The 24,008-nt window shown below is 43.1% G+C and overlaps 2 protein-coding genes across 2 annotated transcripts in view; both read right to left on the bottom strand.

Moving 5' to 3' along the window:
- Positions 1 to 24,008, bottom strand: part of LOC147737193 (uncharacterized) — a 132,846-nt gene that overhangs the window by 72,265 nt on the left and 36,573 nt on the right. The window lies entirely within an intron of this gene.
- Positions 1 to 24,008, bottom strand: part of LOC147737194 (uncharacterized) — a 28,004-nt gene that overhangs the window by 857 nt on the left and 3,139 nt on the right. The window contains exons 2-4 of the mRNA XM_086923122.1: positions 22,668 to 23,675; positions 22,082 to 22,193; positions 14,535 to 15,010 (exon numbers count right to left, since the gene is read on the bottom strand). Of these exons, the coding sequence (XP_086779248.1) occupies positions 14,535 to 15,010; positions 22,082 to 22,193; positions 22,668 to 23,675 (1,596 nt within the window). The remainder of the gene's footprint in view (positions 1 to 14,534; positions 15,011 to 22,081; positions 22,194 to 22,667; positions 23,676 to 24,008) is intronic.

Genomic DNA, 24,008 nt, shown 5'->3' with positions numbered 1-24,008 from the left:
AAAAACTTCTAGTCACAAATAGAAGGAAGACAGGATATAGAGATCAACTGGCTCTTACTTTTAGAGAACCAGGACAGAACACAATACACCCACGTGTGTGTACTTGTCCGGTAACAAATAATGTGAAATAAAAGACCCGCAGCCATCAGCTGCACACAATTGCCACAAAAACAAATCCTCTATGAAGTAAGGGTCAAGGGGAACATATTTAAAGACCTACAGCAGATTGAATCCCCCAATCCTCTACTTAATAACAACAAAACAATCTGGTGTATCGATAAGTTACTGGCATGATGTTTATACCTGTCCATAGTGGAACAGTTGCGCCTCACGCGCAAAAATTTGCCAAACGGTAAATTGTCCCTTAAAGACTTGGGATGTTGGCTGTCATATTGCAGTAGTGATTTACATGCCATTGATTTACGGAATAGTTCACTTGCCAGACTAGTAGGGGTTGCATAGATTCCTTGGACCCTATTATGAGGGCCACTTGATTCCCATATAGACACTGTTCGTCCCAATGTTTTAGTTCCACTCTAGTGGTGGGCACATTAAACTTTGTCTTATGGAGATGGATCGAAGATCTATCAGCTGCAGATGCTAGAAGGATAGACAACTGCTAAACCGCGCTGGCGTGGTACAACTATCGCGTTTCTGGGTTCTTCCAAGTGTGCTAAATTTGGAAATTACAGTTTACGATATGATGAGGTCAATGAGTGGCTTATCCTCAGAATAGGAGTATCATACTGTAGTTGGCAAAAGGCCCCTTTTCTATGTTTATCACCATGCAAATGTGTGTATGCACTCTTAGGAATTATTAACAGCAAAATATCGACATGGATTACCTAGGGGTAGGCAGGCAACATTAAGACATCAAGATAGGGCCACATTAGCACAAAGTTTTTGGACCTCGCTTTTTCAAATAAATATCTTAATAAATATCTTTTTATTTCTGGAAGCTCGATATTGGGCAATTACAGTGCACGACATGACGACGATATTGAGCAGTCTGTGTTTCAAACTAGAAATAGGAGTAACAGACTGAATGTGGCAAAATGAATTACAGCTTGTGTTTATCAACATACAAATGCCTAAATGTGACCTTAAGAATTGGCAACAGTAAGAATTTCTGCTTCTGCCGTTTGCAATAGGGTTATGAACATTTAGATTTCTTCTTTTAGTCTACATAAACATGACTTTTGGACTTCGTTTTGGTCCTTTACGAACCACGCACATTAGACATAGAGCGGGTATTGAAGATCTGCACTTATGATCAGTGAGGGTGTTTCGAATAACAAATGAACTACTCCTTGAATGGCGATGATGTCATTTTGTAGTTGTCTTGTTTTTTGAGACCACGTGACTGGTCTCATGTGACTTGTACTCAAAGTTAACAATGGCCGCTTGCTGGTGTTTGCTACCTTCCCCGGGCTCAGAAGACAGACTGGGACACCGACGGAAAGGTAAGCAGGGTGGATAAATTACTTAGGTCAAGTGGTTTGTAGCTTTGTGTAGCATCGCATATTTTTGGGACAGCACTTGGTAACTGGGGTGGTACCAAAACCGGCAGAATGGAGCTGTGGTTTACATATTTAACATATTCCTCAGGCCTTGTTTTTCTTTCAGTTTGGTGTAGCATTTCATATTCCTTTTACAGCTTTCTATTTTTGGATTGGGACCCAAATCGGCATAATGAAGCTGTGGTTAATATATTCTTGGGAGCTGGGTTCTCACTCACGCATGTGTTTCTGGTGATGCCGTGAGCAATGTCTGAGCTCAGTTGGCAGGTTACTTTTTCCGAGTCAATCAGGCTCCGTTTGACAAGGGAAGCGCTTTGAAATCCTCGTGACACCATTTTCCACACAATTAATCGAGCTCTTCCATTTTTACAAGACACAGGATTTAAAATCAAACCTTGTGGATGCCTTGTATATACACATTGACAGAATAGGACAGACAGTCTAGCTTGTTAGGGAGACAGGATAGAGATCACAGTGTATCAGAGATCGTCATTTAGGCAATCACTGTGGTTCATACATAGCTTTTATGTGTTTTAATGTGAATGAGAGTTTATCATCACATTCTTTTCTAGGGCGGGGTCTCCTGCAAAACCTGAGTCTGTGCCAGGTGAGGTGAGGCCTAACCCTACACAGGATAGGTGAGTGTACCTACTTACAAGTTTTATATTGGAGAAGAGAGGGGACTGTGTGGTACTCAGTTCATGATTAATCTAAAGGTATAGTTGTGTTTCTTCCTCTGTAGGTGTGGGAATCCTCCATCCTGTATAGAGGTATTTGTGGTATTCACAAATGTGAACACTGTGATTATGTTTTTTCTTTTTACAATTTCTTTATTGTTTTATTTGTTGCAGTAGCTAATATATAAGAAGGTCCTGAAGAAAGCCGGGGCAGTGTGCTCTATTGGCTGAAACTAGTTGACCTAAGACCTGCGGCATATTTGTTAGAAACGCAGCACCTGCACTGTTTTTAAAAGGCATATGAGTGGACATTAATAAAATTGTTGGGTTCACTACTATGCTCTTTTTAAATTCTCTCACTAACACTGCACTGCAATTTTTTGTTTCAATCTGAGTACTTGGGACTATAGGTTTTTAGTCATCTAACATTGTCGTGTAAGATGTTCTGACTCTCTGGGTCACAATCTCAGATCACGGTATCATCCCCTGAGTTAATGGGGTGATGTGACAGGGAAGCTAGGATTCCAAATGATGACACTGGCCACGAAGGGCAGTTGATGGAAATCCTTCTTTCATCTTCCCTGAATAGGGTTGTGCGTATTTCTTAGGTTGTTTAAATTTGAATTCGACTTGTCTGTAAGTACCAACATTTTCTTTCTATGTTTCCTCTCTCCTTTGGTTTTTTAGATATCATAGACCACCAGATTGTTTTGTTGGTATTACTATATTGAATTGTTAAGAGGAACAGGGGATGAAGGAGAAGGAAGTATAGGAGAAGAACGGTGCACAGGAGATGTGGCAGAGTCCTTCTTCTTGGTAGGTACTACAGTGGGTGTTGTATCTGCCTTCCTCTTCTTGTGTGGTATGGTGGATACAGCACCTGTCTTTGGATCAATGTAGATCTTCTTTTGCAGAGGATCAGGTTGATAAAGTTCTTCTCCTTGTGTAACCTTTGCCGGCGCCGATTTTTTCGGATCCAAACGAGGTTGCTGCTTGTCTTTAGCCTTAGGAGGTGTTACAGTGTCCTTTGGCGTAGTTTGCGGCACCGAAGGTGTTGTTTTCGGTGTGGTAGGCTATTTCGAGCGCTTGGGTGCATCCGAATCAGACCTAGTCGGTTTCGATACCGAAGGAGATGGCTTCGGAGTGGAAGCTGGTCTCGTCGGCTTCGAGGCTTCAGATGCTGGCTTCGCACCTTTGTCTTTAGAAGTCAAAGGAGCAGAGACTACTTTCGGTTTCGTTGCCGATGGAGCTGGTGGGATCGGCACGTGTGGCTTGCTCGGAAGGCTTACTTATTTTCTTCGGAGCCGGGCTCGATGGCGGGGCTTTCGAAGTGATTTTTCGGTCTCGACTGGGCCCCGGAGGCGGAGTGTTGACCTTTGCCTTCGGTTTGGGTGCTGTGTGTGGTGCAGGGGCAGTAGTACTCATGCACTGACCCAATGTATGGAGTCATCCGAGTCGTCTGCCTCGATTTGGAGATCATCGGAATCCTCTTCAGGAACGAGCGGTACCTCCTCGTCGAAGATATCCACCGATTCCAGAGCTGATCTCTGCATGTCGTGTCGACGGGCTCTCTGATCTCGGATGGTTTTCTTGGATCGAAAGGACGCGCAGGCTGTACTGCTGAATTCGTCGTGTTCTGGCGATAAGCACAGGTTACAGACCTCGTGGTGGTCACTGCATGGAAACTTTGCTTCACACACAGGGCATTTCTTGAATGGCATCCTTTCCATGAGGTGTGGGCCTCACGGCGTGGATAGGCCCAACGGCCTGCGTCGATGAGCGGACCTCGATTGTCAGACTTTAATGGTAGACCAAAAACTCTTTGATATCAAAGATAGTTTGGCTGTCTTACAGGACTTAAATGAAATAAGAAGAAAACAAAGTAACGTGTTCCTGAAGCCAACCACCACTGAAGAGAAACGGACCGTCCCAGCAAGGCCTTTCTGGATCCCAATGCTTGGTGATCTGGTCAGAGAAAAGATCGTGGACAAGAAGGAATTTGGGCATTCTTACTGACAACCCGTACCTGTCCTAGCAATCCACGGATCAAGAACAGTATTACTGCCGCCCCTTGCTGGAAAAAAGGAGAGCAGGTTCGTGTCTATCAACTTGGTCAAACCACCTCATGTGGCCGATCATAAGCAGTAGGCCAAGTGGACTCCGCCAATGTAGCAGACGCCCAGCTCTGGCTCCTATCCAAGAGATTCAAACTGAGAGACTCATCACCTTTGAAGAATCTGCAGTGCGAAATGAAGGACTAAGCAACAAAGCTATGGCACTTGTACCTCTTGAAACCCAAATAACAGTTAGTCAAGAAACGCCTGTCTACAATGAAGTAGCATCTGACTGCACAAATGTTACAAGTAATCCTGAGGTTCCAGCGAGTTCAACGAATCCCGATGCAATCCCAACAATTGACAGAACTGCCTCTGGCTATTTCATTAACTTTGATACATTTTCCGAGGATCCAAGCGAACCTAAAACTGCGCCAGTAAAAAGATCTTTGAAAGAACAAGCAACAGACCTTTTTCATCACCTGGAAAAGACTTATTTGGTTTCACCATGGATTGAACTTTGGATTGTGTTGGGTGTGCTTTTTATTCTACTTTGGTTGACTCTGGTAATAACTCTGGGAATGCTGATAAATGGAAGATATGTCACAATGGACACAGCAAGTAAGAACATCAACTTACTTCTCAAGCCACACAAATCATCCCATCGTGAACAAAGAGACTTGTCATCAGTGAACATCACAGCGGGTCCTATACCAGGGAGTATAGCTTGGGACAGAACTAATTATGACATGTTTGGCCCGTCAGAGCTGTTGAAGATTCCACACCAGTTCAAGATTTCCTTGAATGACTTTGTTTCATCTAGTAAATTTTCTGATGATTGGGACTTCGAGACTGTTAATAATATGATGTCGGACTTTACAAATCATGAATACTTAGAAAGTTCATCAGATTATGAACACATGTATTGTTATAATCACTATGGTCATCATTTCTTGCACAAATATGCAAATCCTAGAAATTTATTAATGTATAACCAATGGGAACATTGTCCTACGCCACCAAAGGGTAGCTCAAAAACGTTTTTTAGAAAATGTCCGTACTTTTCAGAGTTCAATGTATCCAATCCGGAATCATTTCACTAAAAAAATGTAAACAAAAACAGGAATGAAAAGTATGTTAACAAATACCAAGCAAATTTATTCTCCAGCCTTTTATGCTCAACTGTCTTCACTAGGTTTTTAATCTTGGAAAGACAACATTGAGACAAAAACTGTCTGGGGCACAAAAGATTGGCAAGTGCAGGGGATAGAAGCTTTATTTAGAGCCTGCATCATGTGAGAAGTTAGCCTGGTATATGATGTTCACTATTTTAGTGAGCACCTTGCACCAGTCCAAACAACCCTTATGCTGATGGTTTAAAGTCAACCTTATAGACCAGCTATCCTAGTGGTAGCATGGACAAAAGCAGTCTTAGGCTAAACTCAAGAGGGCATTGAAGCCAGCTGTTTTACCATATGCAAACCTTTTAATACCAAATGAAAGGACACCACACAGGTTATATATTCAAAATATATATGTATTTATTTCTAAACAAATCCCCTTAACTCTTTATGAGCACAGGAGCACAAGCGTATAACAAGACACTTAATATAGCATACAAAAGTTGCACAAATATGGATAGGCCCTGGTGGCCCCTAAAACCATATATTAAAATAGTGGTATAAGAACCACGTCACAAACAATGGTAAGGCCTAGGGCCTTGGGAATCGCTGGGGCTACACTGGACTAACAGCAGTTAGGGAGCAGGAGGCCCACAGGATGCGGGTGCAGTGTCTAAATGCACATGGGTGCACCTATAGAAGTCAATGGGTGCGTAAAGTTAGAAAGTTGCAGATTTGGAAGTCTTCCGGCTGGACTAGAACTTAACCACTTAAAACTAGGACACTAGGGATGTAAATCTCTACAGGAGCACCACAGTACTCGCGTTACCTCACCCACAGGAAGCAGGTGCATAGGTGTCAAAGTGTGTCGGGTTTCGTCGTGGAGTTCTATGGAGCCTTGGAGAAAAGGTGCTGCAGGCGACCAGGAGAGAAGAGTCCGTTTGGATCTATGGGTTGATCGAAGATGTAGAGTACCTGAAAGAAAAGGGGGCAGAGTCTGGGTCACTAGCCAGTGACCAGGAAGGAACCAGGAAGGAACCAGGTGATGTCGGGTTGCTATCAGGTGATGTCGTGAAGCTTGTCTCCGCTGCCACGTGGACCAGGAGGTGTCAACGACGACCAGGTGGTGGACACAAACTGTCCCACGAAGGCTCTCGCTGTCGGCGGTGTTGGTTCTCGATTCGGAGTCAACAGGCCTTGGCAAATGCAACCCACGCAGGATTCGAAGATGGCTTCTGGATCAGACCAGCAAGGTCTGATGGGCTGCTCCTTTTCAGGGGAGCAAGGGCCAGTCTGGAGCAACCAGACAAGCATCGAAGGCTCGTCGTCACAGAGGCCACTAGCCAACGGGCAAGTGACCGGACAGACGTATCGAGCAGGAAAATGCAAAAGGGCTCCACGCAGCACTCGGTGAGTGTGGAGAGGGGATCTTCGGTGCAAAAGCTGCTCGGGGCTGGGGCTTCTCAATCCCCAATGCACAGCTTTGAGGGTGCCTCAGAAGCTGCACAGAAAGCACTTAGCTGGCTTTCAAAGATGGCCGGTCCCACGTCTCACGTCTCCTCCACGGGTCTCAGCTTTGCTGTGGCTGTGGATCGGGCTGTTGGATGTCTGGAAGTCCGGTTCTTGTCAGGCTCTGAGGTTCTTTGGTTTCCGACATTGCCTTATGCGGCCGCCATTTTGTGTCCTGTCACCATTTTGTGTTGCCCTCACTCAGGCGAAGCGGCGAACTGAGTGTTTTTGCCTTTTCCAGCTGCTATGTGTCTTTCTGTTAAAAAGTAATCCCCTGCCCTGGTTTAGGAAACCGATGTCAGGGTCTGTCCAAGTCCACTAATCAATTTCTAGGCTGATTGATCCCTGTCTTGACTTACTGTTTGGCTTTCCCAATTCTTCCCTTACTTTATCTTATCCGACTGGCCTTCGCTATTCTCTTCTTGTATTCTCATTACACAACTATCCTTTGAGGCACACGAATACGTCCCGCCACCTGCAAATTGGATTGTAGGCACTAGCACTGATTAACTTGTGGGGAGGGGTAACACACAGGGCCTGAAAGAAGGGCGTATTTGGGACACTTGATAGCTTGTTTTCCAACTTTTCCTATTGGTTACCATTGTATGTATTGGGAGTATATGTTGTAAATATGTGTGCTATAAAAGCTTGTGCGCCACAAAGTGGCAGTCTCCTGAGAACCTACTCTGTACTTCTGGGACAACTGTGCTCAGCTGCAGCTAATAAACCTGTTTTTTTACGCCTAACGGAGTGTCTCGTGTCTCCGTCCGACAAGGCAGGTGAACCCGGAGATTTTAGGCATGCCCTGCGCCGTCAGGCCCATAAGGCCCGGTTTTTCAGCTCTGTTGTTTGAGCTCCGGCGGGAGCAACGATAAAGCAAACCGTTGAGCGCTTGAGGGTGCCTGCTTGCACAGGGTGGTCCCTCCTTGACCACAAGGGAGATTCCTCAGTCTTCTACGTCGAGTAGGATGTCGAAGGGTCCAGAGTTCCGTTTCAAAGTTTCAGTCAGGATTATCTAAAGTCTATGTACACAGCTCCTACCTTTATTCCAAATCAAGGGGCTGGATTACCTGCTAGGTCCCTCCTACGGGTGGGACCCAGGAAGGGGGTGGCTACACCCCTTTCCCTTTGTCCAGTTTCGCGCCAGAGCTGGGGCTGGAGTGCCCCAGCACCGGTTTGAACTGGGCTATGCATGGGCCACCTTGTGTGCCCCAGGCAGTGTCTGGTTTCATTCAGCCCTCCCAGCCCCAATCCACTATCTCCTGTCTGGGGTGGTGCTAGCACCTCCCTGTGACAGGAAACCTATTGTCCAGGCCTCCCCTGCCAGAGTTTCGGTCAGCAGCAGGAGGCCAGACTTGTGTCTGTGGCAGCAGCGTCCATTTTGTGATGCTGAGGCTCTGGTTAACTTTAACCGGGATTAAGGTTAGTAACATGTCTTCTCCCTCTAGAAGGGTGGAATGCTACCCCCGTTGCCAGAACTGGCGAGGGGGTAGTATTCCAAAGCGTATGACACCTTACACGACATGTTTTGATAAAGCCAAACCAAAGATAGCATCTAATCGCGAGGATTATAATGCACTTAAGAGTATATGGTATGGCAATATCCCAGAACAGCTATAAGGACATGGATTCGAAAGCTGCAGACAGGCTCAGCTCATGCTAGAGCACCATCTCACATAAACCCAAGCACTCTGCCTCCAGGATTGTTAAGGCCGGCCATAGGAGTGACTTATAGGTGTATATGTGTCCAGATATAAGGTTAGACATAGGTATACAATATCTAAGCAAGGGGTGATTACACGACCTTGCCCCATCTGAGTGATCAGCCAGTTATGTCAGTTTGGATGGCCAGCCAGGGGTGGCAAAAGATATGCTGCAGCCCCTGGTAGGCCTTGGATGCACTTATGCCCTGGATACCTATAGTACTCTGTACAGGGGCTCATAAGGTGACCCAATCCCAATTGGTGATGTACCTAAAATACATGGTTGTGAATTTAGAGAGAGAACAGCAGGGCTGTGGGTCTGATTAGCAGGCCCACAGCCACATTAAGTCAAAAATAAGTGAAGCAAAAAGCAAAAAATAATGGGGTGACCATAGGATAGCAGACCCTACTCTCCTACACATCGTCCCTGAGCAAATTATGTTTTTGAATGACACTGTCCAACAGATGTCTTATCTTGGGTTAGCCAAGATAAAAGACTTGAACAATCCGTCTATACCTGCTCCTACACCTGCTAGTGATAACACTTCAGAGGGGGGAGTCGATGTACATACTATTTTGCATCACAACAGAACAGATCCAGATTGGAATAAATGGTTGATCTTGGCCCACAGACACAAACAACTGTCAAGATAGATTCCTGAATAAAACAATGGGGTTCACATTCATTAGGCCAGAACCAAGATATGTTCAAGGACAGCATCCAGGAATAGTAACAACATACAGTGTAGGGAAACTTTGCCTTGATTGGATACATAGATCTACACTTAAGGAAGTAAAGCAACACTTATTTTTACTTAAAGATGGCGCTGATCTTAGGGAATTGTTGCTAGGACCAAGAACATCACGTCATAAACATTTTATATATGCCGGTGTCTTTGCTGCTTATAATGAAGCATGGAAAATTACGCAAGCAGAGACTGCAGAACGAATACGAGAAATTGATCGTATTCATTTTGAGAAATCTCTCTCTGTGGTTGACAATGGGTTAACAACTCTGTGGTCCAGGATATATTCTTTAAGTAGCATAGTGTCTTCTGCCATAGACATCATGGAACAGGACTCGGTCATGTTGCAACATGGTCAGTCGCAATTACGTTCTATCATGCTATTAGGCTGGACGTTGCAAAACCTTCATTCAGGCTATGTGCTGTGACATTTAATCAATACTACGTCACTGTTTTCAGAATTCAATCTCACTGATAAACAGATCAAATTGGCACATAGGGGAGCAGACAATACGGTGCTGAGCATTGAAAAACTGGAAAGATTGCCATTTTACTGTCGCTGAAAAGCCAGTTATGGAATGGATTATACATGGAACAATCACTCTGCCTGTTACAATTTTCTATTTTCAATATTGCCTACAACATATACCAGTAGGCACATATAAAAGGTTGGGTAAATAATACATCAAGACATCCAGGGAATTGCCGTACACATACAGATGTTGGAGTGGGGGTAGTGAAGTGCTTCTTAGCGGGGAAAATTGTAAAAATGTACCAAGCGGTTCACTCCTATTTCAGGGTATAAACGGGGCCTGCAATAGTTCCTTTAAAAACTTATCCTGCCACCTGCAAGGTTCACCAGCCGCGGTGATTGATCCAATTTTTGGACAACTCTGGAATGGGAGTTACCTTACATTGAATGATCGCAGCTGCTGTGGCATGTTGCCAGGCATACCATATCTAGTAACTGTCAGCCAGGGTCACTTGCTGTATGCAAGTATTGTTTCCTAAAACCAAGACAGCCACGAGTCGCCACTTTGGCCTTCACTGAACATCTCTTCTATACAAATTGATACTTTAAGCAGAATGAAAGCCATTCTTTTTTTTAAAAACTGTGCCACTGACCTCGGCCAAAGAAACCTATGATCTGCAAGTCGCAAGGACTTCTGCAGAGTTACATGCCCTCTTAACTACAAATTGCCCTATAGGTTTCTCAGAAATGTTAAGTCGTATCTTAAACATGTCGGATACGAGTGGTATTGTACATGTATTTAAGACCGTATTTTCTGGACTGTTAGCACCTTTAGAAGCAGTCCTAGTAATATTTCCAAACTTTGTGCACTCTGTGTTTGGCGGATTGCCTCTCATTTTGGAACTCGCTGCAGGAATACTATTTTTGCTCCTATTGCTGCGATATGGCAAGTCATTTCACAAACGACACCTAGTTCTCCATGGAGAAAACTCTACTAGCAACGAAGTGTCGTGAGCGCATCGTCCAAATGTTGGGACTACCTCGTCTAAGAGAATTAAATACCACATGGTTTCTGTCATTCAGACCAATTTGGCAAGATTGCATCCTACCTGTTCTATGCTGCCTGCTATGCGGAGAAGAATGTGTGTTAGACACATGTCTCACACTCCCATCAGTCATGCCAACGGATGTTGATACTTTGGTTGAACCAGTAACGGCCCATGCACTGTGTTGTCCCCAGCGGCTACTGATTCTGATAACTGCATTCATTGAGATCTCACAGACGCAAAATGCTACTGCTGTAATTCATGAATTTTTATCTTGTGTTCTGATTAACTTGGACATATTATATTTGTCAATCTGTAACTTGAAAGATGTTTTTTTTTTTATAAAACCGAATAAAGTTTGTTGATAATAATCACTAGGGGATTCATTTTCAGGGTAGCATGGTATCCCTCACAATAACTCTAGGAGTCACAGTCCACACAATATACATGCTTTCTTCCCCCTACTTACAACCTTACATGTACCCCCAATCACCTGCCCAAACCTCTCCCTGCTGATGCCAATGTGGTCCTCCGTCATCCCACAGACCATATTTTTGGCCCCTTTGAAAGTGCCCATACAATAAAAATGCTGCAGTTGTAAATACATATCAACTACCATTTGTTGTGTTTGAAACATTTTATTAAATAATAAAACCTAATAACCATAAGCTGATTTTTAAAGCAAAACAAAACGTCAGTTGCCATACACATAAGACACAAAAGTAGTACATAAAAATCAACATACTGTAACACAGCAAAGTTTTGTAGAGCACAATTCCTAATTTCGGGCAATCTTTAAAGTTCAACAATAGAAATGTACATAAAGAACAGAAAAGGAAACAAAGAAGGTAGGATACAGTGATTTCATTAATGCAACTGTTACTTGCGCTGACTTAGAGCGCCTTTTAAAACTTTTTAAATCGTTTTTTTTTGTTTTGGTGCATTATTGCTACTGCGCGCTGATTGCTAGCGCTTCAGATAGCTGTTCTAGTGCTGTATTGTACCTTCTGCGTGCTGATTGCTAGCGCTGGTTTCATTTGTGTGTCACTGCCTACCTGACGGTACATCTTTTTTCCTGCTCTCCTCATTTTCACCACCTGAGGCGGAAAGCCGGGTGTTCTCCTGCTCCTGACTTTCGTATCTTTTCCTTACCTCTTTTCCCCGTCTTGCTGGGTGGCATCATCATCGCAGTGGATTTTCTGGCTCATATCCCCATACCTGCCCGGCTGACTAGGGGCCGCAAGGTATCCTGGGACCAGTAGGCTAGTAGGCTGCATTCTGTATTCAGCGGCCATCTTAGGAGGATTTCTGGCACGCTGGTCGGCGGACCAGTGGTGCGGTCTTCCTCACCTTCGTCGGATTTTTTATAAATTTAGAGGCCCTCATCTCCGCGCAGCAGACGTGCGGTGCGGGTGCACCTACTATCGCGCCAAAGGAGTGCCTAAGGTAAGCCCGTCTGCGCCCGTCAGCATCCCAGAGGCGGACGGGTGCGGGCGGCGCTTCATCCTTTTTGGTCTTAGGCCTCTTACAGCATGCGCACATACACTTCTGAGGAGCTTCTTTCCTTAAGAGGAAAGTCTAATAATTGCTACAGATTCTTCCCCGGAAGACATGTCTGTAAAAAACGTTGTTCGGCTTGCGGATGGGGTACGGGTGGCCCTCCTGTGTCATCTCCTCGTGACTAGCCCATAGTTCTGTCTTGTCTTCTTCTTAATACTAGGTCCCTTACTAGACACTCCCTGGACATTTACAATCTCTTGGCCGACACAAACCCTCTGTGTCTCTTTCTTACAGAGACTTGATTGGGTGAATGTTCGGGACCCGACCTAGCGTCAGCCATTCCCCACAGCTATGCTATCTTCAGGAAAGATAGGGCTCAGGGCAGAGGAGGCGGCTTAGCCCTAATAGTCGATAAACGTTTTCCCTGCACTATCATTTCCACCGACGATATTGCGGACTGTGAATCCCTGGGGTTTTCTCTCTCCTTATCCCCTCATCAAACTTGGGCTGGGCTTCTAGTTTACAGACCCACGGGACCCCTAGGCTCTTTTTTTTTAAGAGCTTTACACAGCTGTGACAGCTCTGTGCCTTAAAACGGACCAGTGTCTGCTGCTGGGGGACTTCAACATACACATGGACTCAGGCACTGATGCTGATACCATCAAGGTATTAGACGTTAGCACCCCATTGGGTTTGGTCCCTTTCATCACTACTCCCACACATAACAAAGGACACACCCTGGACCAAGTGTTTTCCACCACCTCCATTGCTGTGTTTCCCCCCAAACCCGTTTTATGGTCGGACCACTATCTTGTTAAGTTCCAGATCTCTTTGGCCAATAAACATCCATCCCGACTTTTAGAATGCTCGCGTCAAACATCGAGAGCCTTCAATCGAGTATCCCCGGATATGTTGGTGCAAGCTCTCTCTTCCCACCCCTGCCAGCTGACTGGCAGCCTCGAAGCCTATCTAGACCTCCTACAAAGCTGGCTGGTTGAGAGATTTGACGAACTAGCTCCCACTACTACCTCACGTAAAAACTGTAAACGGGCTTCTGCCCCGTGGTTTACAGCTTCTCTTGCGGATATGCGGCGTAGCTGTAAGAAAGCGGAATGAGTCTGGCGCCGTTACTATGATCCTTCGGACAAGAATGTATATAGGGAGTCCATCAAGCTCTATCACTGCAGCATCACTTTAGAAAAGAAAGCATATCTCGCTAAAAGAATTGAGGCCGCAGCTGTTGCCAGCAAGGAAATCTTCCTTATTGTTAAGGAATTTACTGTACCTAGCTCTGTTCTGCCCACGCACCATCACTCTGAACCCTGGGTGTCTCAACTGGCCAAATTCTTCATTTCTAAAATCAAGACCATTCCTTTCCCCCTACCACTTTAACAACTCCGTCTGAAATAGGTGCCCCTTCCTCTATGTTCCTTCCTGATGATGGTTCTTTTCTGGCCAACTTTTCCCCTCTTTCGTCGACTTCTTCTCTAGATCTGATTTCTAAACTCAAATCTGGCTCACCTCTGGATCCTTGTCCTGCAAAGTGCCTGGGAAAAATGGCCCCAGTGATCAATGATCTTATCAACCCGGTGCTCAACTGTTCAATGAGCACGGGCGTGGTCCCTCAGGCCTGGAAGCATGCCCTGATCCTACCGCTTTTGAAGAAGCCTAATCTAGACCCTTTGCTGCACGCTAACTACAGGCCTATCTCCCTCCTCCCGGCTTTGGCTAAAGTTGTGGAGAAGCACGTCCACGCCTCTCTTTCAAACTTCCTGGGAAACAATAACATTTTGCATGATACCCAGTCGGGTTTCCGTGCCAATATGAGTATGGAGACGGCATTATTGGAGGTCACTGATGCCATCAGAGAGGTGCTGGACGCAGGAGGCAAGGCCATGTTGGTAATGTTGGACCTGGCGGCGGCCTTCGACACCGTTCCCCGCGACGGTCACCTTCTCAGATTAAGGGAGATCGGGCTGCGGGGAGCGGTGTTCCATTGGTTTAAGTCCTTCCTAGCTGGCCGCCGCCAAACGGTCTGGGCCCCCCCCTTCTCGGCCGAGATGCCGCCATTGGAGGTAGGGGTGCCCCAGGGCTCTGTTTTGAGCCCTACTTTGTTTAACATCTATTTGGCACCCCTGGCGGCTCTGGCGGAGTCTTTCGGCGCCCAGATCGTGTCCTACGCTGACGACACCCAGCTTCTCTTCACCGGTCAGAAGGGTGCAGACTTCGATGGCGGGCAGATCACAGGCTGTCTGGGGGCTGTCTTCAAGTGGTTTGAACAACATAGCCTTAAATGCAACTCCGATAAATCGGAGCTGCTGTTTTTCGGCTGTCCTTCTGACCCCAGATGGCAATCTTGGTGGCCGCCGGCCATGTTTCCCCCCACGGCTGCCTCCCCCATGGCCAAGAATCTGGGAGTGCAGATCGATGATGGCCTCACGATGAAACCCCAGATCTTGGGCCTCGTCGGCAAGTGTTTCAGCATCATCAAGATGCTTAGGAAATTTCTTCCGATGCTTTCTCTCTGTCACTGGAAAGTGACTGTTCAGGCTTTGATAGGTCCGCGCCTGGATTACTCCAACGTTCTCTACCTGGGCCTGCCGGAGGTTCTCCTCTCTCGCCTGCAGGTTGTGCAGAATGCTGCTGCCAGAGCCATTTTTGGCTTTCACAGCAGAACAAGCGCAACGGCATTAATAAAAAAACTTCACTGGCTTCCCATCAAAAAAAGCGTGGCCTTTAAGGCTCTCACACTGACCTTTAAGGCTCTCCATGGCGAAGGAGCAAAATACATCAGAAACCGACTGGATTTCTACCTGCCTTCGAGGACTCTGAGGTCAGCTTCTCTGGCCTTGGCACATGTTCCATCTATCAGAAGAGCCCGAATTGGTGGTCGTTCCTTCCGCTATCTTGCTCCTAAACTTTGGAACTCTTTGCCTGTCTCCCTGAGATTGAACACTAATCTTCTGGGTTTCAGGAGGGAGCTAAAGTCCTGGCCCTTTGTCCAATAGTCTTATGTTCGGTCTGTCCGCCCCTGCTGCTCCTCGGAGTAGCTGAGCATTATATAAAACCAACTTAACATAACATAACATAATGCTTCCTACATATAGAAAAACAAAAATACTAATTATTTTGCTTAGGCAATAAAGTCCTCACATTATAATACTAAGAGAAATATATTGAACAATGAACATTTCATATGTAATTAGAATTCAATTTGAATATTGTATCCTCCTCAGCATTATTTGACTCATGATTACATCCTGAATGCTTTCTGGAAAGGAACCACCTCATGGGGTTCAAAATCACATCTTTTCCAACAATAGGATTCAAATGATAAACTTGAATTTCAATTCAATTTATTGATTTAGGCCATTTTAGAGATCAACAATTTGAAATATACACAAAATCCATACACTTTTGTAAAATTGTCTTCTAAACTTGAATTCCATCCACTTTTTGATTAAACTCTCCCCATTCCAGCAAGCATCATAAGACCACTTGTTATCTTCCCAGTTAGTGATAATGTTTCGGCTGGCAACAACAATAAATATGTTTAGAATTTAACCTCCGAAAGCAAAAACATGCCATTTCTGAATCATGGTGCACAATAAAATGTAGGAACACAAGGGCCTATTTTGGTGTAGCATTCATTAAGGTTTGACCAGACTTGAAACTAGAATTCCTGATTTTTTGGACATTTAAATGTCATATTTTTGATAGAGTTCTATTAGACCCAGCACAAGCTCACCGAAAAATAGAAGATGACTGAATTGTACTTAGAGAAAATGTGCTGATAAGTAATCTATTGATGTAAAATACAGTGGTCAGGCAATGCCTGTGCATCTAATCTATTCAGATTTAAACTCCATAGTGTGTTCAATAAATTGACTGAGCATAATACTTAAAAGTCCATCTCTCAGATCAGTTCTAGTACAGTTTTAGTTGCGATAACACTAATAGAGATCATTGATAAATAGATTTTAAAAGCCATGGGTGGAATCGATCCTTAGTCTAAATCTAGATTATTGTCTGCAATAGAAACCAGTACAAACAGATCAAATCTAAAATCATTGAATATGTTTATTATAGTGGTTTAGAGTAAACCCAGAAGACACACATTTTTCCTGAAACTCAGAAAATGTATCTAAAGATTATGATTACATCCTATTTTATGTCCAGAGACTGCTTTAGCTGCTTTCCTGTTTAAGTGACATTTGCAATTATATTTAACACAACATTAACGCTGGATGTCAGAAATTCTGTCTTTAAGTATTGTGTAAGAGTTATGTGTGATGGTTTTTATTTGATCTGAAGCAACACTAACACTAAATAAGTACATGCACCGGTTATCATCCAACTAACATTATTAGCAAACTTAATTTGGAGGGAATTGAGAAAAATGGCCTCATGTTTTATTGTTAAAAAAATACACTGGTTCAGTGATTCACAGAATTTGCAAATGCTAAACCCCTTTTTGAAATGTACTAATCCCAATTAACAATTCAGAATTTGGAAGGGGAATGTTAATAGTTTCCCTTCTGAATATTTAATACATTGTTAAGGAATATATTGAGCTTTGAAACCATATGTGGACTGAAAAACAGTAACAGGAGGTAGTAACCCAAGGGGACATTTGTGAATCTGAAAGTAAAATGGGGTGCATTAAAAATGCCTTATTTAAAAGCTATCACAGACAAAGTGGTGTGCAGACTCTACAAGCAACCACTTTTAACCAAATGGATTATTAGTACATGAATCTCAGTATTTCCTAAATTGCTGAAATTTAGTCTCAAATATTTTTGTAATGTTGTGTAAATATTTGTTCCTGTTAGTTCCCCTTTCAATATTGTCATGAAATGTACCTATTCTTTTTGTCAAACATATTGAAATATCTTTATCACAATTTTTGGGGCATTCTAAAAAGTGTTTTCACTCTCTAACTTGAAGCTTCCTAAGAAAAATACTGACGCCAGTTCCTGGTTTCTCCTAGATCATTTAGCTTTCTCACTAAAACAAGCACAATATTGATTTGAGAGAGGTGGTTATTGTAGTCATAGGCACTGGGTTAGTTTAGAAAAGACCAATTCCTTAATCTTTACAAATAATACTTGGAAAAGTTTATGTTCAATAATTTCAGATAATTTACTGATAAAGATATCAGATAAAGATCCCCTAATTTCTTATACGTTGTGGTATCAAAAATATGATAGAATTAACAGACTTCTCTTCTAGATAAATCCAGGTATGAGAAGGTATTAAATGAGAGTATCAACTTTCTGTTATTTTAACACATTTTCTCAGTGCACAGAGTATTTTCCCTACATAGATCACAACATTTCATGCAATGGTCTGTGCTTGAACGAACAATGAAGGTGTAAAAATGCATTTCTACCACAATCAGGAAACCCTTGGGTCTCTGACGATTACTGTTGCAAATGAAGACCTAGCTAAGATGAAATATCCCTTTAAAAGGACGATTTCCCTCACCCAACATAGTTGGCATGCTTCCTTATTGGGAATCTCTTTGCACCATGAAACAACCCACTCACTAAGAGGGAGGAGTTCAGGCATATTTTGTTATAGAGAAAGGTATACTAAATATCACAATAATGAGCTCAGGGTAGTGGGGGCAGCAGAGTGAAAATTAAAACTTGCTAAAGGGTATTTGGTTTTCATTATTTGTACGCCCCTGGGCCAGGATTAAAAACAGGACACTTTGGGAGAAATATATATGCACTGTTAGAGTCAATAAGAGGTCAACATGTTTCAGCCTATTAACCCTCCAAAGAGGTGTTTGCAGCATTCTTCAGGACTTAATCAAAAGTTCTGCCGCTCAATGTACTCAATCAATAACAAGCATTGTCATAGCCAATAGGTCTCGCCTTTGGGACCTCATAAGTGTTTAGCCATGCACATTCAGTAACAATATGAAATAATTACTATTAAAAAAAAGAAGACTATAAACTAATTAAGCTAGACGTGACTTTATAACTGTTTAGTCAAACGTTTCTGGAGGTTTAGTATATATAAACAACTCCTTTTTTCTATGGTGTCATATAAAATTGATGCTCTAAATTTTGGTAAGAGTGCACAACGTCAAAAAATTCAATACTGCTTTTATATCAATTTACTTTTGAAAGCTTGAAGTGAAAGACAATTCTATGGGTGGCATTTGGTTATGAGTAGGCGCTATTGACTATTTCTGGATGACAATGTAATTACCATTTTTTGTATAAGATGTGTTAAAAGTATGGGTAGGGAAAATGGCTATTTTGGCCAAAGGCTGCCCTTTCTATATGCTTGCAAGTTTAATTTGTAAACAGAATCACAATTTGTTATGTGGTACACTGTAATGTTGGATTCATCTGTTTTACCCTTCTGATAAGCAAGGGATGACGATGAACCGTTTTTTCGTCCCTGGTTTTAAATGGATTCAGGTTGGAACAGAAGAGGTTTTGGTTGACTTTGCCTCAGATAATGGTTGTTTCCCGCATGCTGCTTTCATGCGACTTAAATCCCTTCAATGGAAGAGGCGGCTGCATGCCTGCATATATGGCCAGATCAGTACTTGGCTGTTTCGGTTCTCCAGTGGGGCTAGAATAGAAGCTGTTAAGGGCAGGGGCTTAGCTTCCCATTGGTGCAGCAGGTGCAGTGGCACCAGGTCCCAGATGCCTTAAAGGCCCACTGAACCCTGATAACTACTGTTTGTCACAGTTCAAACAGAGGCCTGAGGGGCCCACAGAACAATGATTATTGTTTTTTTCCACAGTCCAAATGAAGGGCAGGGGTCACATTTCCTTTCTTGCCTTCGGGCCCAGGGCACACTGGCTAGGCCACTGGTTAAGGATGCAGTCGGGAAGAGGTGGCGAGACAGGTGGATTATCTAAACAGCTCGACGATGGCACCATGCCTGGGTATTAAAGTATTCATTACAATTAAAGACTTAAGCAGGAATAGATATCATAATATAGGAATGCCTATGTACAAATGCAGCTCGATTAGCGGCAGCCTTTAACTTCTCACTTATCACCTTTCCTAATTTACAGTTTTATATTAGATGCAGACATAAATCGTGACCTATGAATATGTTTATCTATCTTTAGGTTCAAATGACCCATCTTTTCCATATGCAAGTATCAGACAGGTCGGAAACGCCTAATGGCTTTAAACTTGATAAAGCCACATTAATCACTGGTCTTGAAATACAAATGGCAGCATTAGGCACACAGAGGTGTATTCTATGTAATCTCATTATGTTCAGGGTACAGGAGAGTATTTAGGGCATAAAGCACTTTGACAAAAAACATTGCCGCCACCGTAGGAATTCAATCTTCCTTACCCTACCTTAGTATACAAGTAGTGCCACATTCTTTGTATACCTGAATTAAATAGGCACACAAAATAGTACAGTATTTAAAGGCCCAGTTCAGAATTACATGGAAGGTGCACTGTCCCAGACTACACAACAGTGCAGTTTTCAGTGGGTGCTATCATCCCACACAGGGGGGAGCACACCAGATTATGCTGGAAAAAACATGTGGTGCCCCAACATAGGCGCAGTTGTAAACCACCAGTCTGTTAACATAGTAAAGCGTCTGGCAGCTATTAAATGAGGTGGCACGTTTCCCCTGCAGGTGGTTGGGGTCTGTCACTATCCTGTCAGGTGGGGGGTATACAATCAGTGCGCCTCCTGACTGCTTGTTTGCCTTTTCGCCCGTGTCAATAATACAGTGCAGTCCTTGGAGGAGTAGTCAATTTGTATTCATGAAAGACACTTGTGTTTCTCGGATGTGTAATCCCCAGATGATGCCTGAACTGTTCCCCAATGGGCTATTTGTACATCGTATTGAATTGTATGGTCTTATGAGGACTGTTAATAATAATAAAAAAGATTTAGTGAGTGTTTATTGCCCTCTTTGTCACTCTACTTCTAAGCACCTAATACAGCTTGTAAGGTGCTTTCTGTCATCTGCTCACTTACATTATGCTTATTATGCTTAATTTAAATAGTGCACAATTTAGGCGTTTGTGTCTGCCTACAACGTGGACCTGATACAAATAGAAGTACCTACAAGGTGGATGGTACAATTCAACAAGAGTCTAAGATACTCCAGCACAGATGACTTTGCATCAACATTACGGGGCATCAGTCTTGATGGCAAGCCAACTTAAAACTTATCAATATTGTATACATTATTATAAGAGACTATACTTGCCTCTTGGATACAACTTTACAACGGAATTTTATTAATTTGTGTACAGTTGTGTGTATACAATAAAACAACCTCCCCACCATAATTGATCTGTCTTTTCGTCTTTTTGGGATCTGGATTAGCATGCTACTCGCCGAAAAGCACTTCATCAGGGGTAGCAAGCGCTATATAAATGCAAAACCTTCCCTCTTCTATCCCCCCACATTCTTTTTTAACCCAACTAACAGGCCAACATGTCCAGCTCTCATATACATTTTATATTTCCCTATACTAATTCACCACTAATCATTTTTGGATCCTAGAGTAGTGTGCTACTCGCCGAAAAAGCGCTTCAAAGTTCGTATGGGGTAGTAAGTGTTATGTAAATCTAAATACATTACAATTACTGTTTACATCGGTCTGCACTAACACGAGGATAGAAGTAGAGTGGGGATTAGAGTTTATCTGCCCAGAACAAAGCATACTACAGAAAGTGTGTGAACAGTCTATATGTCGTGCGCCTGGCAGAGAAAAACACAACAGAGGTGGGAAGAAGGTAGGTAATCTGATGGTCTGACCTATGTGGAAAGAGGCAATCACTTTGGGCAGAAAATAGGGCTTACACGGAGGACTACTTTGTTCGGATGGACAGCAAGAAAGGGAGGTCTGGAAGATAAGCCTGAATCTCACTCATCCTGCAAGCAGAGGTGATGGCAAGCAAAAAAGCAGTCTTCTAAGGAGGCGAAGAGGACAATTATGTAGGCGCTCAAAGGGAGCACACATAAGATAAGTGAGGTCAACTCCCACTAGGGCATTACGAAAGGAGAAGGAGAAAAGAGATGAGTAATGCACTTCAGAAATCTGTTAATAATAGGAGCGAAGGCCATGCTCAAGAGCTCGGGGTACCAGACTTGGGACTGATCGCGTTTGATCTTCTTCAGCAATCTTGGCAGAAGTGGTACACGAGGCCGCATGATCCTCCGACATGGGATGAAATCACCACAAACTGCATGACCCTTACGCACTCCGCTGCTTGCGGAACTCCGCGTAGACCGCCAGAGTTTTTTTGTCACTTTGCGGAGTTCCTCACTGAGGAACTCCGCATAGGCTTAATCTTATCATGAAAAAATAGATATCAGTCATATGTTAAGAAACAAGGGTGAGTAGAAACCTTTTGGGTGAAGTAAAATATAAGACATTATTATTGTGATTTTTTGGGCAATTAGTTGATTTTTGCAAGCACTAACACTTCCCTGTGTAAAGTAAAGACCTTGAGAGTTTTGTAATTTTCAGATACTCAAATTGTGGATTCTGTTGCAATGAAAAATATTTCCAGGCCTGACATTTCTTTGGAGGTTGCATGCGGCAGCCTACGTTATCCTGCAAGAGTTTCTTGGTGAATTCTATTGCAACTACAATATGTGCTCTCTCATGTAAAGTCATGTTGTTAGAAGCTTTTCTGCAACTCAATATACGCCTTACTTTTCACCTGGTGTGGATGCATTTCTCATGTTTAGTGATATCTCCTTTCTGAGTATAACGTTTCTGGCTTTCCCCTCCTGTATATGGCTTTAGTCCAGTGTGAATTCTCTCATGTGAAATGACATTGTATTCAAGAGTAAACCTTATCTGACATTCAGAACACACATAAGGCTTTTTTCCCCCGTGTGAGTTTGTTCATGTCAAGTGAGAAGTAATTTGTACCCAAAACATTGCTTGCATTTCGAGCACTCATAAGGTTTTTCCCCAGAGTGAGATCGCTCATAAAGCATAACACTGTCTTTCAGATTCAACCTTTTATGGCATAAGGATTTTTCTAATGTGGAGTTTCTCATGGTGAAATAGCGTTTTTTCTGCAGCTTTTTTGGCATTCAGAGCACTTATAAGGTTTTTCATCAGTATGGAGTCGCTTATGGTTAGTGAGGCTGTGCCTATCAAATAGGAATTTCTGGCATTCACAGAAATTGGTAATGTTTTTCCCCTGTGTGCGTCTGCTCATGTAGAGTGAGATTGAGTTTAAAATGTATGCTTTTCTGGCATTCAGAGAACTGATTATTTTGATGGTGTGTTTTCTTATGGCCCTTGTAACCATCTCTACCTCTGAATCTTTTCTGACATTTAGAGCACTGATAATTTTTTTTCTCCAGTGTGGATTTTCACATGTTCAGTGAGATGAGATTTTTGTCTGAAACTTTTTTGGCATTCGGAGCACTGATAAGGTTTTTCCCCAGTGTGGGTTCTTATATGCTGAGTGAGACGGCTTTTTACACTGAAACATATCTGGCATTTGGGGCACTGATAAGGTTTTTCCCCAGTGTGGGTTCTTATATGCTGAGTGAGACGGCTTTTTACACTGAAATATATCTGGCATTCGGAGCACTGATAAGGTTTTTCCCCAGTGTGGATTCTTATATGCTTAGTGAGACTATTTTTGTACATGAAACATTTCTGGCATTCAGAGCACTGGTAAGGTTTTTCCCTAGTGTGGATTCTTATATGCTCAGTGAGATCGCTTTTTTGACTGAAACATATCTGGCATTCAGAGCACTGATACGGTTTTTCCCCAGTGTGAATTCTTATATACTCAGTGAGATTGCTTTTACGACTGAAACATATCTGGCATTCAGAGCACTGATAAGGTTTTTCCCCAGTGTGGATTCTTATATGCTCAGTGAGATTGCTTTTTTGACTGAAACATTTGTGGCATTCAGAGCACTGATAAGGTTTTTCCCCAGTGTGGGTTCTTATATGCTGAGTGAGACTGCTTTTTTCACTGAAACATTTGTCGCATTCAGTGCACCGATAACGTTTTACCCAAGTGTGGGTCCTTGTATGTTTAGTGAGTCTCATTTTGTCACTGAAACATCTCTGGCATTCAGAGCACTGATAAGGTTTTTCCCCAGTGTGGGATCTCACATGTGCAGTTAGAAGTGATTTAAGTTTGAAATCTTTTGGGCATTCGGAGCACTGATAAGGTTTTTCCCCAGTGTGGGTTCTTATATGCAGCATGAGATGTCTTTTTTCATTGAAACATTTCTGGCATTCAGAGCACTGATAAAGTTTTTCCACAGAGTGGGTTAACTCATGTCGATATAGACTCGGTTTGATACTAAACCTTTTCTGACATTCAGAGCACTGAAAAAGTTTTTCCCCAGTGTGGATTCTCATATGCTCAGTGAGATAAGATTTACGCCTGAAACTTTTGTGGCATACTTTGCACGGAGAGTGTTTTCCCCCAGTGTGGATTCTCATATGCTCAGTGAGATAAGATTTACGCCTTAAATTTTTTTGGCATATTTTGCACTGAGAGTGGTTTTCCCCTGTGTGCATTCTGTCAAATTCTGTGAGATAAGATTTATGGCTGTTTCTTTTTGGGCACAGGTAACTTTTTTCCCTAACTTCGGTTATTTTGCCTCGATTTTAGAGTCGGGCTTGTTTAGATAATGTTCAGCACTTATCTCTAAAAGA

This window comes from Lissotriton vulgaris, chromosome 1_1, assembly GCF_964263255.1.
Source record: "Lissotriton vulgaris chromosome 1_1, aLisVul1.2, whole genome shotgun sequence".
NCBI classification, from domain to species: domain Eukaryota; kingdom Metazoa; phylum Chordata; class Amphibia; order Caudata; family Salamandridae; genus Lissotriton; species Lissotriton vulgaris.
Note: the sequence above shows the minus strand (reverse complement) of the source record. Positions and strands in the feature narration are given on the sequence as shown.